Source organism: Vanacampus margaritifer, chromosome 12 (assembly GCF_051991255.1).
Source record: "Vanacampus margaritifer isolate UIUO_Vmar chromosome 12, RoL_Vmar_1.0, whole genome shotgun sequence".
NCBI classification, from domain to species: Eukaryota; Metazoa; Chordata; class Actinopteri; order Syngnathiformes; family Syngnathidae; genus Vanacampus; species Vanacampus margaritifer.
The window spans coordinates 23,101,981-23,128,457 of NC_135443.1; the positions used below are offsets into that span (position 1 = coordinate 23,101,981).

Genomic DNA, 26,477 nt, shown 5'->3' on the forward strand with positions numbered 1-26,477 from the left:
GGATAAAAAAAAAAAAAAAAAGACTTACAGTAGCATTGTTTACACATTTACAAAATTTGGTCAAAGAAGAGAACGACAATCTCTCATCCTCAGACACACACGTAACAAAAGTACACTGTTTTGTCAAATATTATTAAGACATTTAAGTGCTTTAACAGCAGGGGCAGCGCTGCATTAAATGTCAACCTCCTTGGATGTCTGAAAACAGGTGGCTTAATCTGTTTAATTCTTATTCCAAAATAGAGATATTATGGAAGAGGATTAGGGCCAGTGAAACGAGAAAAAAAAGTTTGGCAGGATTCTCACTTTATTCTCAGAATTATCACTTTAAAGTGAAAATTCTGACTTTAATCAGAATTCTCACTTTATTTTCAGAATTCTGACTAAGTCAGAATTCTGACTTTATTTGTGCTACTATTATTCTCACTTTAAAGTCAGAATTCTGAGAATAAAGTGAGAATCCTGCTAAACTTTTTTTTCTCTCTCTACACTGACCCTAATCCTCTTCCGTAGGATATAGAACATAGCATTGCAAAGAACATTTTGGACTTGTCTTCCACTTCAACAATGTTTTTTCACAGTGACGTCAAGGCTTACGGTGTAAGGTTCAGCAATGAAGAGCTCCGGTAATCAAAGTCCTCGTCCTAACTCCATCATCGCATCTTCCGATTGCCGTCCGGCGTTCCATCCATTTCTTTCACTTTGAGGTGAGCTTGACCATATTGTTTTATAAGCGCGCCGGGCACCAGAGCCGCCAACGCAATGGCCAGCAGCTGGGCCAGCATGGCCCACGAGAAGATATCCTCCAGAGAGTGGATCTCTGAGAGGATGGCGCCCGTGCGCACGCAGATGAAGTTGTAGGGTATCAAACCTGAGAACGCAAACCCGTGGGAGCGCTTTTTAGTGAGCTGGGCATTTGTGTGGTGTTGAAAGATTGGGGTGCTCACCGATGAAGACGGAGAAAAAGAAGATGGGCAAGGGGATGTTGAGGACAGGACAGGTGATGTTAAGGAACCAGTTAGGAGTCATGGGGAAGAAGCGCAAGAAGAGGAGGAAAAAAAACAAGCTGCTACGGTTTTCCTCTACCTTACACAGAGGAGGAAGAGATAGGAAAGAGAGGACGGAAAGACAAGCACGATGGTGATTATTTTGAGCAATTTTTAGGATGAGTTCATCCTTGAAGTAGCTCTGGAAAAATGGCCAAAATGACCGTAAAATTGTCATATTAGAATCAAATGGCAGACTTCCTGTGTCTTTTCAGGCATGACTTCTTAAGACTTTTTTGTGCGTTAAGCCTACGATACTTATAATAGACATGCCTACCAAATTTCATGTTGCTCAGTAAAACTGGCTTCAGGTCCTGAATTTTCATTTTCATGACACATTTTGGTTGACGTTATCCACAAATTCTGTCTATCACGGACGGTAAAACCGAACGTTTAAAATTATCAAATAGATTAAATACACAATACTCTAAACGTTTTATAAAAACTACCACTAACTTAACTTTTTAAGTTGGTTTAACTTTGTATGCTTTTATGAGTAATTTGAACGACTCGGAACTCGTACAAATCGGACTTCGACCAAAAAATCGGAGTAAAAAATACCTTGAAGTTTGACCTCATGCTCAGAGTTTGAACACCGAAGCAAACCAAGAAAAGCCGAACGTAGCCGAGTGAAGCCGAGTGAAGCCGAATGCTCACGTGATAGTTGAGACGAAGCGCTGTTCATTTCCAGTCAAAGTGGGTGAATACTCCCGGAGGTGCTCCGTACATTCGCGAGTGCATTTGGATTTTTCCACAACAATTTTCTTTGACATGGGCCAAAAGAAAGACAGCAGTGCCAGTGGCAGAAAAGAAAAACGTACTGTGCTATGAACCATAGTGGATTTAGGAAGATTATCTTGCCGTTGTAACTACTTCCGTAAATACTGGCACAAGGACCCCCCTTGGCTGTTCAACAACGTGCCTGATGCTAAACAGCGCACAAGGACCCCTTGTAAAATACACTAACTCTGCACTAAACTAAACTATGCATTCATTATTTATCCACTGAGGCCATCACACCACAACAACAAAGGTAAGGTATTTTTTAATGTTAAAACACTGTACAGTGTGTACATGTTTTTTTTGACATAAATAGAAATTAAAATGGGAATTTTCTGTTTTTGGAGCTTGGGAACAGATTAATTGTATTTACATTATTTCCTAAAAAATGTTTCGGAGGTTGAACAATTCGGACTTTGAACACTTCACAGGATCAGATTGTGTTCAAACTACCTCACTTTTCTTTTCTTTTTTTGCTAATTCAACAGTGTAGCAACGAGCAAAAAAAAAAAAATCACCATACCTTTCTCTGCAGCAGTGCCACTTTGTCCGGGAAAACGCGAACCACATGCTGCTTCCCAAAGGCGGACGACAGCAGGTAGCAGAATGTTGAGCCCGTGGTGGTGAGCAGGCATGCTAGCGCCAGGCCTTCCCAGGGTCCGAATATGGCACCGGCCAGCATGTTCTGACCCGGGAAATAATAACGAGCAGTGATAGTGAATCAGGTTCTGGATTGTGAAAGGGGACGAGCTTCTCACCAAGAAGGAGGAGCCGGGAATGGCAAAGGACTGCTTGTAAAGGTACGCGCTGCAGAAGAGCAGCAGAACGTAGCCGTGGTGCTCCTGTTTGTAGAATTTGAGCATCTCGGCGAGCTCCCGAAGCTCGTCCAGATCTGACGGGAACTTCAGCCTGGAGAATGGGGAAAAACACAAACTCCAGAACTTGGTTCAGTAAACCTCAAACGATTGAAAAGAGAAATCACTAGACAGTGGATGCCCCAACACTTGCAGATTAATCTGTTTGTGGATATTTATTATTTTATTTACATTTTTTGCGTGGGCACCCTCCCCCCCGTTTGGTAGAAAACACATATTTGTGGTATTCAAGAATTTTAATATCATATATTGAGACAATTAAGAATATTATGTGCTAATGTAATATTTTTTACTAGGGCTGGGTTTAAAAAAAAAAATCGAATAATAAATATTGAATCGATTTTCCTTTTCGAGCCTGATATTAATTCATAAACCATGAATTTATTATTTTAATCTCTTTTTTCCCATGAATTCATAAGAATATAGAGTTTTAAAGGCCTTTTTTTATTTTTTTTTTACTGTTTTCTTGAGATGTACTGTTGACATGAATTCAAAAGTAATTTCCTACATTTATGAAAGACCTGTCACCTGACGTATTGCACTTTAAGACTATTCAGAATCATTTTAAGTCATATTTTCAATTATTGAATTTGACTTGTGAAAATATTTTCATCTCATACTTGCTGATGTCAATGTTTTTGTAACACTTAAGTGATAACAAATTACTTTCATTAATAAATTAAAACATTATGATTGTGGAAATGTTGGAAGCATTCCCTCATGTTATTGTGATTTTTAGTCTCGCTTTTTTGGCATCAAACAACTCCCACATAATACTTCCGATTTACACTGTTCAAATTTCAACTTGCTTAAAAAATTCACGCCTCCCGGGGTATTTATCGTCTGGTTCCACATTTCCTTACAGTATTCGCACAATTTAACGTTAAATATCAACCCATTCGTTTTCAATGGGACAGACATTGAACTTTTTCTAAGTATTACTTTCCATGCCCACTTCCATATATATAACTTAACATCCTTATCAGGTGTCTGATACTGCTCGGTGGCACAGTTGGTAAAGTGCATTGTCCCGTTACCAGAGGTCATCATTTCATAATTTATATCTCAAATTAGTTCATAAGCATTCCACATGCATTCAAATCTTAGCATTCAGCTATTAGCATTCAGCTTTCAACATTCCCACGCAATTTCTCCAGAAATTGCACTTAGTCTAGTTTAACCAGTTACTGCCTCCGCGGAATTTAATTTGGAATTTATTGTTTGTGGAGTTTTTATCATATCTTTGATATTCAAGAGAAATTGAAGTTCCATAATTAATCAATATCGAATTTAATTGAACTGAATCGAATCGAATATATATATATATATTTTTAATCAAATCAAACTGCACTCAATCTAATCAATTGAGGAAATTTGAATTGATACCCAGCCCTATTTTTTTTCATTTCAACATGCATGCACTTACACGTGTTTGTGTGCTCGATTTGTTCAGCTAAGGATGATAAATTAACACTGAGCAGTACTCCCTGAAGTCAAAAAATGGAGCTTGAGCATGCTAGTGTGTGCTTACAGATATTACTACTCTAAACTGGACTTGTGCTGTGTATGTAAATTCACTGCACTTAACTACACAGTATACAGTATATAGAATAACATATACAGTAATGGCTTATTAGCCTGATACCAAATCTTGTAATACCACACAACCCGGTGTCTTTTTAATCAATCAATCGATCAGAGGTTGGATTAGAGTCCTTAGTTGTGACATTTTGCATGCTTCCTACTTGATGTTCCAATACTTTTATCCGTCACAGCTTCCAGGACTAAAATACTATGATTGACAGTCTAAAGATAGTCCATATGAATGGCCTTTAGGGGAAATGTCAAAGTTGGATTATTTCTTTTGGATGCACCTAAATTGCACTTGTCTGTTTCGTCCAAGTAGTGTGATTTATTGTTGGTTGGCCGCCTCTGAGGAACACAAGCTGTGTGTGTGTTACATTCTGGGAAATTGAGCTATTTTTGACTCTTTACAGCAAAGGGAATGAAGGATGTTGGAGTAGTTGACACGCATTTGTGAGCGGCGACTACAGACAGTCCACTTTTGCTAACGAGGAGACAAGACGAGTGTTTACGCCAGAGACATTACGCAATGGGTGAAAATAAAAGTGCCCACCGTGACACATTTCCCTCCTGAAATACTAAACACTTTCAAGAGTCGCGTTTGCTCATGACGGCCAATGGTGAGACCACATGTTGGGCTCTGCGACCAATAGGAAGTGGCGCTGATGAGAGGCTCAGCAGGTGCTGGACGAGAGCCATGGGTTTATGTTACATACACGTACAAGGGGGATTATAGTGTGTGTGTTTCTGCCCTCTTCAGCTACGCAGCCGCTTGAATATAATGAAAGAAAATGTAGCAATTAAGATACCATAATCTGCATGCATCTGGGCAAGGAGAGTCACAGTTGTCAATGCGTGGTCGTTTACTGAACAGGACAAAGATTCAAACACAAAATGAGAACTCGCAAAGACTCTAACCGACTCCTCTCTCACTGGGTCACGTTCGCTGTTTTCGTTTTTGACTCAGTTTGTCCCAACGGCTGACGGGATGGGAGCCAAGGCATCCATCTGAGAGGGGGCATACACAGCGATACGCATCTATGTACAGTATGTATAATTATATAAAACACTCCATTGTCAATTAGGGCCATTAAACAACAATAATAATGATGATGATAATGCATCGGATTTATATACCTCTTTCTAGACACTCAAAGACACTTTACAATGGAATGGATACATTATTCATGCACTCACACATTCACACTGTGATGGCGGTAAGCTACTTAAGTAGCCACAGCTGCCCTTGGCCAGGCTGATGGGGAAGCATGGCTGCCAGTGTGCACCTCCAACCACCACCAAACATTCAACCTTTCATACACCAGTGTGAGTGGCATTGGAGGCACTGTGTGTGAAGTGTCTTGCCCGAGGACACAACGGCACATGACTGAACAACCGTCTCTACACCCTGAGCCACGGCCGCCACACAGAAAGGGGCGTCTCAGACAAAAGGGCATAAAAAAGGCGGAAGTACTGTATATTGGCAGCAAATGGAAAAATAGTAATGCCAAATCCCCTGTACCGAATTCCACCACCCCCATCCTATGTTGCTGAAAAATTATACGTATTAAATAAGGGGGCACAAAGCTGAAAAAAAGAGCGGCTCTACTGTATATCAAAAGGAAGTTATAATAAATTCTATCTGTACGCTTTTCCTTGTTTCCCCTTATTGTTTTTTGTTTTATTTATTTATTTTAGCTGGAGGGGAGAGGAGGCAATGAAAATCCTGTGCTGCTCTGCCACTGCCCATTGTACAATAAACTGTAAAACCCTGTCATTTCTTTACTTTCAAGTTTAATTTGTCCTGTTAAAAAAAAAAAACTGTATATTACATACAATTATTACAAAATAAAAGTATGAGTGTGACTCATTAATTGTTGACCTACTTGTAGTAGTGGGGCTCTGGCTCGGGGGCCCCAGGCATGGCCGGCGTCAAGTACTCATCCGCTGGCAGGAGGTGAGTGGAGAGCACGTAGAGGTAGACGCTGGCCGCTGCCACGGTGGCCGCTAACCCGGCGAGGGAGCGCATGTTTTTAGCGGGTTCGCTCAGTGACTTGTGCATTTAAAGAAGGGAAAAACGAGGCAGGCGGCGACGTGGTGCGGTCCAGTTGGACGACGCACCGACCCCAGGAAGCCTCGGTGTCTATTACCCGCCGACACGCGACTCATGACAGCGACGGATCAGGTGACACCCGGCGAGTGGCAACTTTCTCCGGTAAGACTCGTTTACGTTTTTGTTTGGTTGTTTGTTTGTTTTAAACAAGCGATGCTCTCTTTTTCTTCTAAGCCAAATTAAACGTGTCGGTATTCATGACGTGACCTTGTTTTTAAGGAATTTACGCCCGCTTAAACTGGTCAATTGAAGGATCGTTGATTAGCTGCCGGTGCACACTAGGTTGTAGTGAGAGGGTCTGGCTACAAGATGGTGGCATGGTAACAAGTTACAAATGGGTCTGTGTACTGCACTGCGGTTGGAATAGTTTGGGATTTTAGTGGTGTCAACAGTGCTTACGTTCGTTACTCTAGTAGGATTTAAAAAGACTTCTGTCAAAGTTGAAGTATCAACTTAAGCATTTTAGTTATAAATTAAAAGTGTACAGTAACGGTAAAACGGGGGGGGGGGGGGGGGGGGTTGCACAATTTGCTGTTTTTTGTTTTTTGCCTTCAATCTCTGTATTTCTGTTGTAATTCGGGCTGGGTATTGCCAACAATCTCACAATACGATACATGTCAAGATACATATGTATCCCAATACATGATCTTCAAGGCGATACGTTTCCCAATATTTAAAATTAATATACTTGCATTTTTATTATAACAGTCACATGTATACCTAAATGCGCAACAAGTAATGGACCCAGAATGCAATGTGCGAATCACAGAAGTAAATATAATGATGTCACTCTATTCTTAACGTGGAATATGGAAAATATACAAATATAATAAGGATGACTATTAATATTTGGAACCTTTTTAACAATAGTTTTTACTTATTTATGCAAATTAGCTATATTTTTGATCCAAATCATTTCGCTAAAATGCCAGCAGAAGGCTTTTTGTAACGTATGTCATTTGGGGCCCTCCCCTCAGTTTCCACTAATGGATCAGTCCATCTTACTGCGCATGTGCATGCACAAAAACAGAGCGAAAGGGCGAGAAGTAACGGCAGCGAGCGAAACTGAGAAGAAAGGAGAACGTAAAAAATTCAACAGTTATCCCAGTGTGGCTGAAAAGAATGAGGAGGAAAGCAAAAAGTTCATTGCCAAGTTACCAAAAACGGCAAATATTTTCACTGCGTCTATGGCAACTTACAGCCTGTAGCAACAACAACAAGATCGACACCTGTTGGGGACGCAAAAGTAGTGAGTAACTGTTTAGCTGGTGACATTTCCCCTGTATTGATAAGTATTTCTTCATCTCCTTGAATTTGGGAGGGCCCATTATCATTGCAGCTTACCACCCGCATGACAGTTGCTATTTTTAGAACAAGCCGGGACTTGTACGTCACTACCCTGGCTACGTGACATATTTAAGCTCATTTTAAATGAATTAATGTGCTGTTGGACAGTTTAAACAATGTTCATATATTTGTTCCATCACTTGTTTCTCCTGTGGATTGCAGCCAGCCTGTTTTTAGGCTTGTCATGATGCATTTTCCAATCAGGCCTAAAGTGATTTCTTTTTTAAAAGTTTTGTCTTAAGAAGTCACCCCGCAAGGAATATTCTTTCACTTTAAAGCTACTGAACGTAGAATATTCCATTTAGAATTGCTACTGCCACCTGCTATTTCGTTTTTCATTACTTTGTGCACTTGTTGCTGTTTTATTAGATGGAATGTTTACAAATTCAATTGATCTATATGCATATAATCCCATATAAATAAATAACAATATTTCTCACCCAAAAGGAAATAGCCATGTCAACCAAGAGCCCCTATACAGGTCGGATGTCTTGGAATGCTTCACTGACTTTCAGTATTTTCAGGAACTATTATCCTGCTCCCACCGATTCGTCAGACTTTGCTCACCTTTCCTTTTTGTGCAGCTCGGTTGAGATGACCTTTTTACAATGTGTGAGATATATCCACGTTTTCCTTTCCGCAATTTTTATTGCCGTCGGTGTGGTTAGTAGAACCTGATTAGTACCTTCTCACTTCGGAGAATGCCATGCTTCTTTTTTAGGCTCCGTCAATGCATCAGGTTGCTTTGTTGGAAATAATAATGTTTCCCTTTGCTTTTACTCAATTCAATGAAATCCATATGAATTCGCTGAAAAGGATAATTAGCCTGAGGAAACTGTCCCCGTTTTGGCCGAACATTTCCTTGCGAATTATGTCTAGCACAGATCATGCAGCTTTTACAAAAATGTTTTGAAAATAAATTAAAGCCATAAACTGTAAAATATTGATTAATCCTTGACTTCATCCCTCCCGTCGCGACGTGGGAAGGACCATGGCTCGATATAGCAGCCCACTTAAAAAGATTTTTGGGTAAAAAATTATTTTTGTTATCTGTGCTGACATAAAATCCATCTTTTAAAGTCACACCTTTACTTAGCCATAATTTTTGTTCGAGCATCGGGCTTTGCTGTTGCATTTCAATGAGGACGTTGTTTTGTAAAATGCCGCCTTTGGGCATACAATCAGCCGCTCCTAGTTTTTTTTTTTATTATTATTAATTTTATTTTTTGTGTTTTAAGCTGGCCAGCGAAATCATATTTTGTTATCCATAGATTTAGGTAATTTATTTTCAAGGGAGGGCAGCACGGTGGTTGACTGGTTAGCACGTTCGCCTCCCAGTGCAGAGGACGTGAGATCGAGTCCGGCTTCGGCCTTCCTGGGTGGAGTTTGCATGTTCTCCCCGTGCTTGCGTGGGTTTGCTCCGGTTTCCTCCCACATTCCAAAGACATGCATGGCAGGTTGATTGGACACTCCAAATTGTCCATAGGTGTGATTGTGAGTATGGTTGTTTGTCTCTGTGTGCCCTGCAATTGGCTGGCAACCAGTTCAGGGTGTATCCCGCCTACTGCCCGAAGCCAGCTGGGATAGGCTCCAGCAACCCCCGTGACCCTTATGAGGACAAGCGGTTAAGAAAATGGATGGATGGATGGATTTTCAAGGGACATTGGCTTTCCACAAATTTCCAATCTTTCCATGTTAATTTTTGTTTTGGATCTTTTTCGGCGTCATTTTTGCTGTTTGTTTTCCCTATTTTGGAGCCAGTGGTTCACCTGCTGTGACTATACTGGCTTTTTACCTGAACAGGGTGACCGTTACTTTTTGTCTGAGGTAGTTCTCAAGCTTCTACCACAAGTGGCAGAGACTTCTTGTCTCTGCTTCCCCAGACAGCTATCATAAAAGTAGCCTGTTCCAATGAGGTAGCAAACCTCCACTCACACTTTTGCACACTCAGTTGTTTTATACGGAATTTAAACACGTGTATAACACTGTCGCCCTTTTTCACAGTTTTATAGACTTACTCTGTCTCGTTACTTGATAGGGACTAGTATTGTCAAGGTTTTCAAACATGGCATAGACCTCTCTGTTTATCCTTTGTCGTAGAGAAGTCCGCCCTCCTAACAGTTGTATAGACTACTCAGTCTTTGCGGAATTTAACTACGTACTTCTGTCTCAATTTGATTTTTTCCCCCTTTTTTATCTCTTTTTTTTCTTCTTTTTAATAGGCGCGCATTTCACCCATTCATAAATGTATGAGAGTGAAATACTCAACAGCAGTGTCTTTGCTTAGTTGGATTTGCGTCAAGCCTGAGCCTCCAGACGCGGAGTCGAGGTCCAGTTCCCAAAAGGGTCTTGCTGCCGAGGCCTTGGTCTTACCTGGTTGTCGACCCCGCCTCCAGGAGCTTCAGGTATCTTGCAATCTGGTTCCGAAGGACCAATTAAATGGCCACCAGATGCTCTTCCTTCCTCTCGTTCAGCTTGGTCTTTATTGAGCACAGCAAAAGCCTATCCCAGCCCATACAGGGTGTGGCTAATCATTATCAGAGGTGTTTACACCAGTCATATGTTATACTAAGGCAAAGTATTTTTGCTTAGTCATTTGTTTACACCAGTTATCAACCCTTGGCAGCCGTCGTCATGCGTCAGTCGTGGATCTGATAAGCGTCTCCTCGGCCTCAATGAGTCTGTCCATAGCGATCTTCATCCAACACTTCTTCAATGCAGACATACTGAATATGTATGACAAAAGGCATAATGCACAAATTCCCACAACAACCAGCTTAAATAAGTTTGCGCGAATGTATAATGAATATATATATATATATATATATATATATATATATAATTTTCCTATTGTTGAGGAAATAACATCTTATTAGTCTTGAAAATAATGTATTTCCTTTCTTATATTCTTTGTGATTAATATTGACTTATTATTAAAATATTTAAGTTAATCAAACATACTATGAACAATGAAGCCATTTTATTTGTGCTTTATTTGAGATGTTTCCCAGCTATATCTTCAGGAGGTGTGAAACGGAAGAAAAAGTCAGATCCTCCACGTGTGTCTGTCACCGAATTTTCGGAATTCCAGTTCTGCCGCCTGCCAGAAGACATTGATTGAACTCCAGCGGATGAAGCAAGACTTCTCCAATCAGGACTTGGACGATAGACAATGGATTATATGCACAAATCACTTCCGCATTCGACGTACGAGTGCACCGAACCTTCCGGTGTGGGGAGACTTTAGCGGAACGCACTGTTGATGTGATGTAAACCTCGGGCTTTTGGGCTTTATTGTTTGAGCCCACCATATATTTATAGTAGGTATAGATGTAGATACCCGAGCATACTTTACCTCTGCTACAATAATTATTGCTATTGCTATTGTTAGGTGAAAGACAGCTCTTTATAGAATCGAGTTTGAAAGTAAAACGCCTTTTCTCCTCCCATCATGAATAAGTAAAACAGATTGGTTCTCACACAATATGTTACATAACAGAATTTTAGTACACAGTTCGCACCTGTGTTCCCTTTGTAGACAAATAATGTATAACAGTCCCTCTGTTGGGCTTGAAAAAGCCCAAAAACTTAACATTTAAACATTTTTACCAAAAGATTCCAGCGGGATCTTCATCGTCGCAATGGCTGGTGCAACATTAGAATAAGAGAAAATGAAAACATTCTTTTAGCAGGACAGGAGGTCGGTCATATGTCAAAAACAATGTGATTCATTAAAAGATTTTTTTCAGTAAAATAAGCATATCATATATGAAGACGATGTGTTGTGGTTATGTTCAAAAGTTGTGGCGAGGGGATCCCAGAAATACCAGATTGGCATGACAGTCAATATGAGAAAGAGTGTCCTGATGTAACCGCAATTGAAGACGCATTTGAAGACGCAATTGAAGACGCGTTTTTGTTTTGAGCGATGAAGTTCTTTGTTGAATGAGAAGGACGTTTGTCAGTTCCGTTTTTTTCTTGCGTTTGTTTTTTTGATTTTTTTAAGAGGGTCCTTCAGCTCTGCGATTGGCTGGCAACCCGTTCAGGGTGTACCCCGCCTACTGCCCGAAGCCAGCTGGGATAGGCTCCAGTACCCCCACGACCCTTGTGAGGACAAGCGGTCAAGAAAATGGATGGATGGATGGGTCCTTCAGCTCTTTTAAAACCCACGTCAACTGCCAGAGATGCAAGGATGGATCACCGGGATTTGTCTTCCCAAGGTGTGACTCAACCCTTGTGGAATGATGCCCGGAAAAGGACACGTGCCTCCAATCTCCATTGAGTGATGTCCTCAGTTCGTCAGGTGGACACTGGAAGCAGTTGGCTGATTTTCCAGTTGGCTCGTCAGGTCGTTCCCATTGGTGGGGGTTGAGTAGAAGGCGGACCCGGCAGGTCTTTTTTTTTTTTCAGGTCTGATAGGCAAGATGTGGAACGATGTGCCCCCAGTGAACTGGACCAGATTGACCTCTCCATCACCTCATCTGGGTGCAGAACATTTTCATTTAGTCACTAATAAACATACATATTCACATCCCTTCTTTTTGAAAGAGCATCTGGTAGTTTTTTATTAGTTCGGAGTTAGTAAATGTTAGTGAAGTTCTGTAGGTCCGTCCTGGGGAAAAATTCTGTTTGTTGTGACATTCAATCAAAATCCAGCCTTTGGCTGAGTTTAATGACCTAAGCACATTCATTAATGCAACAATGAAAATCTTATAGCCAATTCAAATCTAACGAGGCCAATTTTTGTCTACAGCTTATAATGATTAATGAAATGTTTTACCATAATATTTACTGTTATAGATATGTCATGAATGTGCTTCCAGCCATAAAATAAATGCAACTATCACCAGCAAGTAAAATCATAAAATAACATCTGACCCCAGGGCTGTCACGTCCGGACCGTGAGCACCCTGGGGAGAGATAAAATAGAACATATTCACCTTATTTTCGCCGTCTTTGCCAAAACTTACTCTCTTCCATGTCTGTAGGTCCAATCACCAATCATCAATTGTCCTCCTGTGAATTCATTCATTCTCACGGACTATATAATTATCACATTGAGACTAACTTATAATTCTATATTTATTTAATTCAACATGGACTGTTTGTGTCCTTCGCGACGATATACCCAGACAGACCAATAATTCCCCCATCTGAAAAAGATCGACTCAGATCATTTTCAGACTAATATATAAAAATAGAACTGCAGCAGTAAATACATTTGTGCTTTAAAAAGAGGGGAATTTTTTTTTTTTTTTAATTTAACCATTAAATTCGCCAATGAGTCCCAAGCAATTGTTTAAATTTCAAAAGAGAATTTGGGAAAATATTACAAGACCAAGTTTAACAAGCGTCAAATAACGGAAAATATAATAATTAAGATTGAAATAAATTTTATCCTATCCTTATTCACATAAGCTGTTTTCAATTTCCGAAACCACACGAAATTTACCAGTATTATCTTTTGTACTATGAAAATAGAAATATTGTAGCAATTATTATTAATACATAAAGTCGCCCTTAGTTTTAACATGTCACCATTAAGCTTGCTAGTCCCCCTTGTTGATGTCGGTCTAACAGCTGACTGTTGTAAAATAGGCATAGATACAAACAAATAAGATTAAATCAAAATAGGCATCAAGAGTTTTAAAATATAATAAATCTGTGTGTATAGAGTGTTGCCAATCAGTTGTTTCTGTGTACGGAATGTTTTACTGTATGTGTTATCCCCTTATACCTGTCAAAAAATAGAGTGCAGTGTACACAGTCAGATACCGCATCACATGGTCTGAGATCACTAACTCAAGGAAACATTCTTGGTGGGGGCGGAGTCACCAGCGCAGTGGAGCAGTTTTTATGAGAAGATGCTCTCCCATAGGATTCTCAGGACAGTTCGGGGCGCAGGAATGCATGCAAGGAAGTCTGTGCGGAGCACTGTGTATTGGAGCAGTTTGTTTGCATTTAAAACTTGCATGTCAGGGTACAGTCATTGCGGAAACTGTCCACCAGGTGGCGCCAGGAACCGTTGCTGTTCATCAGGTGGCGGCCGGGACTGCTGTTGTTCATCAGGCGGCGGCCGGGACTGCTGTCTGCATTCATTTACAGTCATTTGTTCAGTAGGCAGTTGACCTCAGTTGAGACAATGATCTTGATTAATGAAAGGTACCTGACTGAAACATAATAAAATCTGCCCCAACATTATTAGGTGATGACATATCAGTAGAAAGTCGGAAGAACAAAATCCTCCTTTATTTAAAAAAAATTAAAAAATAATAAAATTCTAAAAGTTTGCAATTACATATTTACTAATTATAATTCAGTATTGTTATGTTTTACAGTATTTAATTTAATATGTTTTGCATACCTTCGTAAATAATACTTAAGATGAGATAGGACAGCTTTGCTCTAAAAATTTACAAATATAATACAGAGTCAATTGGCAAGTGTCAAGTTTTCAATGAATATTCCACAAGAGCACAGTCAATGAAGGCCGCAGCCCCCCTTGTCAGCTTTTGGTCAAACATCAAGTCAGAGATTATTTTTAATTACATATCACCTCAAATTATGTCAAAAATGTGATTCTCCCAGATGGCTCCCTCATGGAATGGTCTGTCCAGTCTCAGGGACTCGCACGCAAAATGGCCAAATTCTGAAATGGGACTTCAGGCAGAAATTTAAAGGTTAAATATATACAGGAATAATTTAAAAAAAAATTCTACTTACAAGCACGGGGAAAAGCCCCTTTTTAAATTGTGATCAACAAAGGGAGGAAGTCTCCTTTTACATACAAATAACACATAATTTCACCCCCAGGATGGGAATAGGGAACTTGTCGAGAATGCCCCTCATAATGGCTGACACCAGATTCTGGAAAGAGACTCAAGGTTAAATAATGTTCTCACGTACGAGGACAATTATGAGGGAGAAAAATCAACTATAAGAAAATATTCCACATTAGTTGCCATTCGAATTATTCGTTTTTTAAATTATTATTATCATTATTATTAAAAATGCGGAGAGTGGAGACTTAAATATTTCATGTAAAAAACAATCCCCAAAAAAATTAAATGAAATATATATATTTTCATTAAACTTTAAAAGCAGATATAATTAGAGCACATATAAGGCTGTTGGCAATTTAATTTGGAAAAAGGGTGACATCTGGCGGTCAGCTAGAGTCATAGCAACTATAATCTTCAAAGTGATTCACCTAATTAATTAATATTCCAATATCACAGCAATACATTCAGTCTTACAGTTGTGTATGTGTAATAAACGTGAGGTATCCATGGAAGTGTTGTAATATTTTGACACTGTACATCTATGTTATGTGCTGTTATTCGTTCGTTTTGTATTAAACATAATTTTAGATATGACGCATGTGCGCTGTGAAGCCAGATCAAGTATTCAACATTAGTCGTTAGGAGATGTGAATGAGGGCCTTAAAGAATCAGTTACGGCCACAATTTTTGTAATGTTGTCTAATTATTTAACGTAGGCACTGACTTTCGCGGCCTGTAAAACAGAGTCGCGTTGGAGATTTTTATTAGTAATATTACCGTCCCAATCAATTTATCCCGTTCAGCGTTTACTAAACGGTTTTAATTATTTTATTACGTAAATTTGTCGTCTACAGCTATTTTTATTTGCAAAGCAAGAAAAAATAGAACGCTATTTACTTAGATATCATCAAAACCATACGAGCTTTCTTTACAAAACCATCCAAAGTCAACATTTCAGCATTAATCATCATTTAATACACTTTTTTTTTAACCAGCGATCGGCGTTTACGTACATATACAGTTAAACTGCCGCCTTTAAAGACATCAAACAAACCCCAGATCTTATTGGAGTAAACTGACCTTTTCCACAATAAATTTAAATCCAGTGGTTCAATATTAAATACATTTCACGTCATTATTTGACGGCTGATTACTTAACCCGGAAGCTTCTCAAAACGTCTAGCGGAAGTACTATCAGGTCAACCCATTCGGTTTTTCAGATTAAAAGTGCACCCGTAATTTATATTAAACATCAACCTGTCCAGTTATTACTATATTAAAGTTATATAAATAGTTCTTCACAGAAATAGTTCTTCACAGAAATACCCAAAGCTAGCATTCTAGCATTATTCATCATTTTATCCACGAATCCACGATCATGTTTCGCTTTTCTTCCACTCGAAGAAATTATAGATGTGTCTCGTATGAGTTCGTCCAGCGCATGACGTTTTTACACATGCAAGTTCAACGGCTTTCATCAATGATATTAAACATACCGTAGATTGTAACGGTGGGAAAAACCTTTTTCACAGCAACTGTACATCCACTCGTTTAATTCGTCTTTAATTTCACGTCTTTTTCCGTAGGCATGGCTCCGACAGCTACTGCGCATGCGTTAGCAACTTCATGTTGTTTTCATGAAGTTGGAAGTGCAAAACATTCTGTGTCGCGGTCAAAAGAGATTTCATAATTTCTATTAATTATTGACCTCCGTAGTTTATAGCTTATTATATTATATTATAGTCATTATTATATTTAAGTCGTATTAATAGTTATAAATGCAGTGACGTCTCACTTATAATACAATATTATTAGTCGACAAAATGGCTCATCGCGCTCCCTTTAAAATAATAATAATGATGTCCGATTATTGTACAAAAGACAAACAAACATGAAATGTCCCTTTTGCGACACACAAAAACAAATAAAAATCCGGATGATTGTTTTCCTTTCAGCTGAACAATCTTGTCTAAGAATATTAATATCCAATCACTCTAAGACCTCTCGATCGCTCTCAAAGCTCATGTCAATCTGTTTTCCAAAAGCTGAGTAAATATATCTTATTCAAGGACCTATTACGATTCCGTAACAGCGGGCGTACTAACCGCTGTGGAAATCTGTAATCTTAACCTCAAATTCATCCAAGAACCTCTCGTTAAAAACTGTTTTCCTCTCAGCTAAATACACATATACAAGGACTCTAAATCAATTCTCCAAGTATCTCTCGTCTTGTAAAAACAAAAATGTTTCCCAAACTGACTTCCTAAGCAATTGCGTATAATAACACACATATACAAGGACTCTAAATCAATTCTCCAAGTATCTCTCGTCTTGTAAAAACAAAATGTTTCCCAAACTGACTTCCTAAGCAATTGCGTATAATAACACACATATACAAGGACTCTAAGTCAATTCTCCAAGTATCTCTCGTCTTGTAAAAACAATTTTTTTCCCAAACTAGCTTCCTAAGCAATTGCGTATAATCCAACGTGACAGCATTTCCGTAAACAATGCTTCCGCCACAACGTACGTGTACAGTTCAAACACCGTGGTAAAATCCGAAATCAGAGACTTCGCGTCCAACCAAACGACTTCAAAATTCACCACTACCTTTCTCACATAGATTCCATCTCCAATTTAATTTTGCAAGACGATACCAGCTGCAGTGCCCCCAAACAGACAGAATTCCTAAAATGTGGATAAAATGTCCACTACCGTAATTTATATGGCCTGAAATTCTACCCGTCCGTGAACGCCCAGCTCGCAAAACGTCCTTTTTTCGTCGGGAGTCACCATTTGTTAGATGATGATATAATTTGTCATCTTTTGCGTGTTCCAAAAATTGGAGAGGAGACTTCTTTGTGACAAAGACTCCTTGCAAGAATTTTTTACAGAGAATCTCCGGTCACACACATTACGTGAACATCACGTAAAGTGTGGAATTCCAGCGTGCGCGTGCCCCCTCCCTTGTGAAAGACAGCTCTTTATACAATCGAGTTTGAAAGTAAAACGCCTTTTGTCCTCCCATCATGAATAAGTAAAACAGATTGATTCTCACACAATATGTTACATAACAGAATTTTAGTACACAGTTCGCACCTGTGTTCCCTTTGTAGACAAAATATACTCTTCCGTGTACCAGCTCGTACTTTTCCCAAAACAGAATCTCAGTCAACAGATTGAACTTGACAGCTCCTGATGTAGTATAGTTGTGGGAACTGTGTGTGTGTTCTCTCTCAAAGCAGAATATGTTCTCACGCAGGACACTGAGAAGAAATTTTAGACAAAAACAAGGTACCAAATAGGTTAAGGTCAAGTTATACTGAGTTTAACATTATTACACCTGCTCTACACATCTATAACTAAATTCAACATGGTTAAAATATGAAATTAAGAATTAAAAATGTTAATAATGTATAACACTATCCCCACAGGAGTTAAAGTTTTTAGTTGATTAGCCACCCTTCACGGAAGCAATATTAAATGAGAGACACCACTACTATGAGCTCTAGGCTTTATTTTTTTTATTTAAAGTTGGGGGACTGACCGGGATTGTACTAGCCAATTCTTCTCTTGACATTATTCTTCATGATACATATTATGTAGTAGCCCATTTCCACTATGTTTTATCCATAGGCGCTGTATTTGCTATCATAGCAGGGTTTATACACTGATTTCCTTTATTTACAGGTTTTACCTTACATAATACGTGAACTAAAATCCACTTCAGGGTTATATTTACAGGAGTAAATTTAACTTTCTTTCCCCAACATTTTTTAGGTTTAGCCGGTATACCCCGTCGATATTCAGATTACCCTGACGCCTTTACATTATGAAATGTTATATCATCAATAGGATCCTTGATCTCTTTAGTCGCCGTTATAATATTCCTATTCATTATCTGAGAAGCATTTGCCGCTAAACGAGAAGTTCTATCTTTACAACTAACTTCAACAAATGTAGAATGAATCCATGGCTGCCCTCCTTATCACACATTTGAAGAACCTTCACACAACATGCTTAACCAGAAAAGAGGGAGTTGAACCCCCGTCAAATGGTTTCAAGCCATTCGCATAACCCTTCTGCCATTTTCTTTCCTAAATATTAAAGATGTTAATAAATTAATAATGTTTTATAAGGCAAAAATATAAGTTAAATTCCTATACATCTTAACGGCGAAAGTATTATTATCAATTTTTAATTGTGTAATAGCACTATAGGAAAATTAATTACCCTCAAGAAAAATTTATAATTTTATTTATGATTAACCTATTACTAATTAATATTATATTAGTTTTTAATAAAAAATCAGTAGTTATACTTAATTATTTATTAAACATAAGAACTTCCTGCACACTTACTAACGATTATTGTACCCTGTTCAAGCTTAATCACCCCAGACTTAAAAATATAATAAGATATATAATTTATACCAAACACCCCTTACATAAGGCTATCAACAAAATAATTCTGAAAGACGATTGTGATTTGTCCTCCTCAATGCAGGGATTCAAATTAAACAATACAAATTCAATTTATATAATTCAAATTCAGTTTTTCAATGCAGTTATTCAAGTTTAGCAATTCAATTGCAAATATAAACAATTCAAATTCAGTTTCTAGTGGCTCATATTTCTGCCCTTAGTATGTGCCCTGTGATTTGCTGATTTACGATACAATACGATACGATACGATATACTTTTATTTTCCCCGTGGGGAACTTTTTCCTGGACTCCGTCCAGCTGCAGTTTACAGTGAGGAAAAAAACAACAGAATAGAAAGAGATAAAATCAAAATTAAATAAGAAGTGCAGCAGTAGTTTACAGTAAGAAAAACAACAGAATAGAGAGAGATAATAAAAATAAATAATACACACACACTCCTATATATATATATTGCACCACTTAGTTAATGTCGGTTATTAAGCAATTTGATGGATGTCGGCAGGAATGAGTTCTTGTAGCGGTTCAGCCTGGTTCTGGGGGCCCTGAATCTCCTGCCGGAATGCAGTAGCTGGAACTCATGATGCAGAATGTGAGTCGGGTCAGTAACAATTTTCTGTGCCAGTCCGGTGACGGACCGCTCATAAAGCATCTGTAGGGAAGGATGATTCCTGACCCCCATGATTTTCATGGCATCCCGCACCAGACCGGCAATCTGTGACCTTGACTGCACAGTCAGGTTGCCGTACCAGGCCGCAATGCCGTGTCTGATGATACTTTCTAATGCAGCCCGGTAGAACAGCATGATCCTCTGCTCCACTCCATAGACCCTAAGTCTGCGTAGGAAATAGAGACGCTGTTGGAGTTTGGAGCAGAGACTTCCAACATGTACCCTCCAGCTGAGTGTGTTGTCAATGTGGACCCCCAGACACCTGTATGAACCTACCTGGCTGATGTGATTGCTTTTAATGACAACTGGCCTGTGGTCACCAACAGTTTTAGGATCAAATATCACCTCTTGTGTCTTCCCCACATTGAGCACAAGAGGATTCTGGTCACACCACTGGACAAATTTCTCTATTTCTGAGAAATAGTCCAGTGGGCTACCGCCGGCCTGCAGCAAGCTGACGTTGCTGTGCCATCAGAGAACTTAATGATAAAGGTCTCTGGGTGTGAAGTCACACAATCATTTGTGTACAACGTGAAGAGGACCGGGGAGCTGACGCAGCCATGTGGGGCGCCTGTGCTTATCAATCTGGGTTCCGAGAGGGAGCTGTTGACCTTGACTTGCTGTGTGCGCTGTGTCAGGAAGGAGTGATACCACCTCGAGATGTACGGGTTCACATTCATCTCCTTCAGTTTACCCAAAAGCAGGTGCGGCTGCATTGTGTTGAACGCTGAGCTAAAGTCAACGAACAACACACGTGCATAAGCTTTAGGGCCGTCTAGGTGTTTGCTGACCAGATGTGTGATGCTGTTGACAGCATCGTCAGTGCCGCGACCCTGCTTGTAGGCAAACTGAAAGGTGTCTAAGTGTGCATCCACCTCCCCCCTGAGCAGAGTCACCATCAGCCTCTCGAAACACTTCATGACAATGGAAGTTAGAGCCACAGGCCTGAAGTCATTATTGACCACAGGACATTGTTTTTTAGGAACCGGGGTGATTACTGATTTTTTTCCAGAGACTGGGAATGGAGTGTGAGTCCACAGATCTCTGAAAGATGGGCTGCCATGCCGCTGTGAGCTCCTCTGCACAGGATTTTAGCAGAATGGCAGATATCCCATCCGGTCCTGAGGGACTTTTTTGTGCAGCCAGACCTAAAAGCAGATTGGACATCATGGGGATGAATCACCAGCCTTGAGTCCTGCTCATTCACTGAAATGGACCTCAGGACCTCCCCACATTCAGAGGAGAAGTCCTGGGTTTCGAATCTTAAATAAAAGTCATTCAGCTCCCTTGCTTTCTGGAGGTCATTTAGGGTGCTGAGACCTTTTTGAGCAGGAGTCAAGTTGGTGATCCTCCTCATGGTGTCCCACATTTCCTTGGAGTTGTTAGCAGCAAAGTGTTGTTCTATAGGAATGGAAAATTGGGGGTTTTAAATATCTGGGCATCTTTTTGGGGGATGAGACCTACAAAAAGAAAAACTGGGATAATGTGTTGGAGACGGTGAGGGTGAGGTTAAAACGGTGGAAATGGTTACTGCCAAAAATGTCTTACAAGGGCAGAACCCTCATCGTCAACAACTTAGTTTCGGCTTCTTTGTGGCACAAACTAATGGTCTTGGACCCTCCAGCCTCTCTCCTGGAAGAGTTACAGCGCATTTTAATCGATTTCTATTGGGGGTGCAGGAGGCACTGGGTTCCAAAGAGCATCCTTTTCCTCCCTAAAGAAGAGGGGGGGCAGGGCTTGGTGCATTTGGCCAGCAGGGGCGCTGCTTTCATACTCCAGTTTATACAAGGGGGGGCGACTCTGTCCAAGACCCTTCAAGCTGCAGGGGTCGCAACGCTTGGCAGAGTGGTGGAGCTGACCGGTCCCAGTCTCGAGGACCCCGCTCCGCTGGCCTCCATTCTGGGGCTACATTCCTTGAGGGTTGTCAACCAGCTGCTGAACCACTGGAAAAGAAGACTGGCTGGACATGAGCGCTCCCTCCTCAGTCTGTATGGCAGTGGTTCCCTAATTCCGAACCCAGAGGACGGCTTCCCCCACATTGGCCTGCTCCCAGACTTGGGAGACTGCGGCGGCCCCCTGCTGGTGAACATTACAGCAGTTTCTTTGGGAGCCGCGCCCGGAAAACAATTCTAAAAACTTTGCACACTCCTCGGGCTCTGTGAATAATTTGATATTATGAAGTTGCCATAACAACATAACGGCATATAGCGCCCCCTAGAGTAACATAACATAACATTTGAATGTCTGATTTATGCCAATTTTTTAACATTTACAGGGGGCATACTCTTGCTCATTTCCCCTACACGTTTGATCTAATTAAATTTAATCTTGGCCTGGACCATGTCAAGACCTGGGCCATCAAAAGGGGAAAAAAAACATTTTCTAAATACTATATGATGGGAGCGGGGCATCATATTCTGTGTTTCATATTTCCTTTGCTATGAAAGACGAAATACGTAGTCCCCAGTACATGTTCCAAAAAATCCCAAACTTCACTTTCACATTTATAGTCACGACCTGAAGGTATCTCTATGACAATAGTCAAATATAAATATAGCGCCACCTAGCCCTTGGGTTAACCCCAAAAAATTACGACATCTAAGGTATTTTGTCCCAAATTTGGATACTCTTTGTAAGTGTGATAACTTCTGTGGTCGATTCATTCTGTCAGGGGGTAACGCAGGAAAAGCAGGGCAAGGAGGCAGAGGTGATGTACAAAAAAGGTATTTAATTATCCAAAACAAAAACGAACTCCAAATGGCAATGAAACAAAACGTGGGGATGACAAGGCAAAAAAACTGGCAGCATGACGGGAGGAAAACGACAATGAATCGACGCAGACAGAAGGGAAACAGGAGACTAAATACACACACATATACTAATGACACAAGCCACACCAGAAGCAAGACACAAGTGGCTGAGGGCACTGATTGGTTGACACGAGGAAGAGCAAGATTACACTTAACAAGACCAAGGGAGACACACAAGGAAAAACAGAACCTTAACATGACAATTAGTGCCCCGTACAGATTTTTCTATTCAGAATGTCTGCAGTGAAGTGTGGGTAATGAAGATTGCCTTGGACAGACGCATTTGAGGCCCAGGAGACGCTTATCAGATCCACGACTGATGCACGGCTGACGCACGACGAAGGCTGTCGAGGGTTGATAACTGGGTAAAACAAATGACTAAGCATAAATGCCTTGCCTTAGAATAACTTTTGACTGATTTAAACACCTCTCTGTTTTTGATTAGCCACACTCTGTATGGGCTGGGAGGGGCTTTTGCTGTGTTCAATAAAAAACAAGCTGAACAGGAGGAAGGGAGAGCATATGGTGAGATGGCAATGGCCGTACCTTTTTCTGTTGCTCGCAACAAAACTTTCGGTGTCTTTACCTCTTTTTGTTGAGTGATGATTTCTACAAATTTCTGCAGGTAAACCTGACATTTAATTGGTCCTTCGAGCCGGATTGCAAGATACCTGAAGCTCCCGGAGGTGGGGTTGACAACCAGGTAAGACCGAGCACTCGGCAGCAAGACCCTTTTGGGAACTGGATCTCACTCTCATACATTTATGAATGGGTGAAATGCGCGCCTATTAAAAATAAAAATAAAACATTTGAAAAAAATGAGAAAAAAGGGCTAAAAATAATAAAAGAAAATTGAGACAGAAGTACGTAGTTAAATTCCACAAAGACAGAGTACTGTAGTCTATAAAACTGTTAGGAGGGCGGACTCCTCTACGACTAAAAGGATAGTCAGAAAGGTCTATGCCGTGTTTGAAAACCTTGACAATAGTAGTCCCTATCAAGTAACGAGACAGAGTAAGTCTATAAAACTGTGAAAAAGGGCGACGGTGTCCTACACGTGTTTAAACTCTGTATAAAACAACTGAGTGCCTGTGCAAAAGTGTGAGTGGAGGTTCGCTACCTCATTGGAACAGGATACTTTTGTGGCAGCTGTCTGAGGAAGCAGAGACAAGAATTCTCTGCCACTTGTGGTAGAAGCTTGAGAATTACCTCAGACAGAAAGTAACGGTCACCCTGTTCAGGTAAAAAGCCAGTATAGTCACAGTAGGTGAACCACTAGCTACAAAATGGGGAAAACAAAAATGTCGACAAAAAAGATCCAAAACAAAAATTTACATGTAAAGATTGGAAATTTGTGGAAAGCCAATGTCCCTTGAAAATAAAATACCTAAATTTATGGATAACAAAATATGAAAATGAATATGAAAATATGTTTCCTCAGGCTACTTATCCTTTTCAGCGAATTCATATGGATTTCATTGAATTGAGTAAAAGCGAAGGGAAACATTATTGTTTAGTTATTATAGATGCATTTTTAAAATGGGTAGAGATATTTCCAACAAAGCAACCTGATGCATTGACGGAGCCTAAAAAAGAAGCACTGGCATTCTCCGAAGTGGGAGGGTCCTCATCAGGTTCTACTAACCACACCGACGGCAGTAAAAATTGCGGAAAGGAAGACATGGATACATCTTACACATTGTAAAAAGCTCATCTCAACCGAACTGCACAAAAAGGAAAGGTGAGCAAAGTCTGACGAATCGGTGGGAGCAGGATAATAGTTCCTGAAAATACTGAAAGTCAGTGAAGCATTCCAAGACACCCGACCTGTTTAGGGGCTCTTGGTTGACATGGTTATTTCCTTTTGGGTGAGAAATATTGTTATTTGCTATATAGCTTTCGGTGCGAAAGCTGCAATGCTTTTGCTGGGATTATATGCATATAGATCAATTGAATTTGTAAACATTCTGTCTAATGAAACAGCAACAAGTGCACAAAGTAATGAAAAACGAAATAACACACCTGTCTGTAATAGGCGTGTCATGGTGTTACCGTTGGAAAGCAATGGTATTAAAACGAAGTATGGACTGAAGAAAAGTGATGTGGGTTTTAAGGAAAATTTTACTTCTTGCTTATGCTTATCTTAAACAGATATTCACGCTGAAACGATAACTATGTTTTGCATTCCGGCCAACAATGTTACAACTGTTATCATACCATGGCCACAATTTGTGTTGCGGGAGATAACTGCCTTTTCAGTAAGTCGTCATGCATATGGCGCACAAAGTTATGGTCGAGGCTATGTGTGTTTTTTGACGTCTAGGATCAGACGGTGGGAGGGGCTGGCAACAGCTAGCAGAGACAGGACAGGATTGGTCCGAGTGGACAACTGAGAAATGTGCAAAAATTCTTAGATTGACAATTGTTGCTATAGGTACTGAATTGACTATTAATGCCACAAATTGGGACTGCGGTAATGGGGCATGTGAGGAGCTGGATCTGTGCCCAAATACATGTCCGTTTCACACTATCTGGGTTTGCATGTTGTCCGTTCTACTGTAAAAGACCCTGCGGAAGCGGTCTAAGCTCCTAAATCCGAACATAGCCTTACAAAACTCAAAAATAAGGTTACTGCCAATAATAAATTCTTGGCTGTCACTGGGGTGACTCAATTTAGCAACAATTGGCTTTTGTTGATGGAAACCACTACGAGAGCGCATAAGTATAGCTTTGTCACATGCATGGGTCCAAGACCACTACTACGAGTAATTCCGGCACTTCTCCTGCTTAATTGTTTTTTTAGAGGTAATGACAAAAATAACACCTGATCAAAATTGTATCTCCTGGAATAAGGTGTATCCCATAACTAAGGCCACAAAAGATAAGCCAATTTTTTCCACTTGAGTTGCAATGTCTAACTTTTCTTGTATAAATCTCACAGGACAGGGAAATAAAGTGGGGACTCTGAATTCCACTTGGTGCAAAAAAACAACTGTGTTGAAGAACAGTCCACTTGTGCCGCGCAGTGACGTGTGGTGGTGGTGCGGTGGAGACAAATGGTTTGATACTTTGATAGGTGCATCTGGCGTTTGTGCACTGGTGTCACTCCTCTTACCAGTATCTGTGTATCCATTTTCAACAGGAGACATTCAAAGGGAAATCTCAAAATTGGAACCACCCCACCTACTCTCCAGACGACGACGTTCTACATGGAGAGATGGTGACCCAACCTATATTGATGCGATTGGTGTTTTTTTTGTCCTGATTTCTACAGCCGTGTTTACAGCTATTCTTACTTTGTGTGGATGTTGTATTCCCTGCATTCGCGCATTGCTCAACCGGCTTATCTCAACTGCTCTAGGCCCCACAAATTCAAAATTGGTGACTTGAGTGACATTAGTGACTGACTCGATTTGGAGGAAAACATTTTTCTTCCTTCAGATCCTTTCTACTAACCTCCTGTTGTTCATGACGTTTTGCTGTCTGATTACATTTAGCGACTGGTTAATGATTCAATTGAACAAAGCCTTCTAGGAGTTTATTTTGATGATAAGTTCTAGTGCAAATGTAGAATAAACAGGGGGGAATGTTAGGAAAATTATATATATATTCATTATACATTCGCTAAAACTTATTTAAGCTGGTTGTTGTGGGAATTTGTACATTATGCCTTTTGTCAAACATATTCAGAATGTCTGCAGTGAAGAAGTGTGGGATGAAGGTCGCCTTGGACAGACGCATTTGAGGCCCAGGAGACGCTTATCAGATCCACGACTGGTGGATGGCTGACGCACGATGACGGCTGCCGAGGGTTGAAAACTGGGTAAAACAAATGACTCAGCATAAATGCCTTGCCTTAGAATAACATATGACTGACGTAAACACCTCTCTGTTTTTGATTAGCCACACTAGGTATGGGCTGGGAGGGGCTTTTGCTGTGTTCAATAAAGACCAAGCTGAACGGGAGGAAGGGAGAGCATCTGGTGATGGCCATGCCTCCGTACCTTGTTCTCTTGCTAGCAACAAAA

The 26,477-nt window shown here is 40.2% G+C and overlaps 2 protein-coding genes across 6 annotated transcripts; one reads left to right on the forward strand and one right to left on the reverse strand.

Moving 5' to 3' along the window:
- The first annotated feature begins 447 nt into the window (after positions 1-447).
- Positions 448-26,477, forward strand: LOC144061707 (uncharacterized). 4 transcript variants are annotated; one of them, XR_013296246.1, is made up of 9 exons: positions 448-707; positions 5,253-6,500; positions 22,727-22,814; positions 22,895-22,974; positions 23,075-23,152; positions 25,391-25,508; positions 25,592-25,669; positions 26,140-26,272; positions 26,353-26,477. XR_013296246.1 is itself a non-coding variant. In XM_077582410.1 (7 exons), exons 1-4 carry the CDS (start codon positions 6,453-6,455, stop codon positions 25,415-25,417), a joined length of 336 nt encoding a protein of 111 aa, XP_077438536.1. In that variant the 5' UTR covers positions 6,363-6,452; the 3' UTR covers positions 25,418-25,508; positions 25,592-25,669; positions 26,140-26,272; positions 26,353-26,477. The 4 variants fall into 4 exon arrangements, 1 of the variants encoding a protein (XP_077438536.1); XR_013296248.1 differs by lacking the exons at positions 22,727-22,814; positions 22,895-22,974; XM_077582410.1 differs by lacking the exons at positions 448-707; positions 22,727-22,814; positions 22,895-22,974 and adding an exon at positions 9,968-10,150 and having other exon boundaries at positions 6,363-6,500.
- On the reverse strand, positions 492-6,347 carry tmem41ab (transmembrane protein 41ab). Of its 2 annotated transcripts, XM_077582408.1 has the most exons (5): positions 6,172-6,347; positions 2,585-2,735; positions 2,350-2,511; positions 948-1,086; positions 492-871 (listed from the first exon to the last, which is right to left on the reverse strand). In XM_077582408.1, the coding sequence occupies exons 1-5, from the start codon at positions 6,345-6,347 to the stop codon at positions 654-656; spliced, it is 846 nt and encodes a 281-aa protein (XP_077438534.1). In that variant the 3' UTR covers positions 492-653. The 2 variants fall into 2 exon arrangements, with proteins under 2 accessions (XP_077438534.1, XP_077438533.1); XM_077582407.1 differs by lacking the exon at positions 948-1,086 and having other exon boundaries at positions 2,350-2,735.

What these genes read in the sequence shown, in the direction of transcription:
- tmem41ab (XM_077582408.1), bottom strand. Translation starts at nt 6,347, where the DNA reads ATGCACAAGTCACTGAGCGAACCCGCTAAAAACATGCGCTCCCTCGCC. An exon ending in TGGCACTGCTGCAGAGAAAG is followed by an intron (nt 1,087 to 2,349) that starts GTATGGTGATTT and finishes CCTCTGTGTAAG; the next exon opens with GTAGAGGAAAACCGTAGCAG. An exon ending in CTTTTTCTCCGTCTTCATCG is followed by an intron (nt 872 to 947) that starts GTGAGCACCCCA and finishes TTGCGTTCTCAG; the next exon opens with GTTTGATACCCTACAACTTC.
- LOC144061707 (XM_077582410.1), top strand. Translation starts at nt 6,453, where the DNA reads ATGACAGCGACGGATCAGGTGACACCCGGCGAGTGGCAACTTTCTCCG. An exon ending in CCCGCCTCCAGGAGCTTCAG is followed by an intron (nt 10,151 to 23,074) that starts GTATCTTGCAAT and finishes AAATTTCTGCAG; the next exon opens with GTAAACCTGACATTTAATTG. An exon ending in GAGGTGGGGTTGACAACCAG is followed by an intron (nt 23,153 to 25,390) that starts GTAAGACCGAGC and finishes TAAATCTCACAG; the next exon opens with GACAGGGAAATAAAGTGGGG.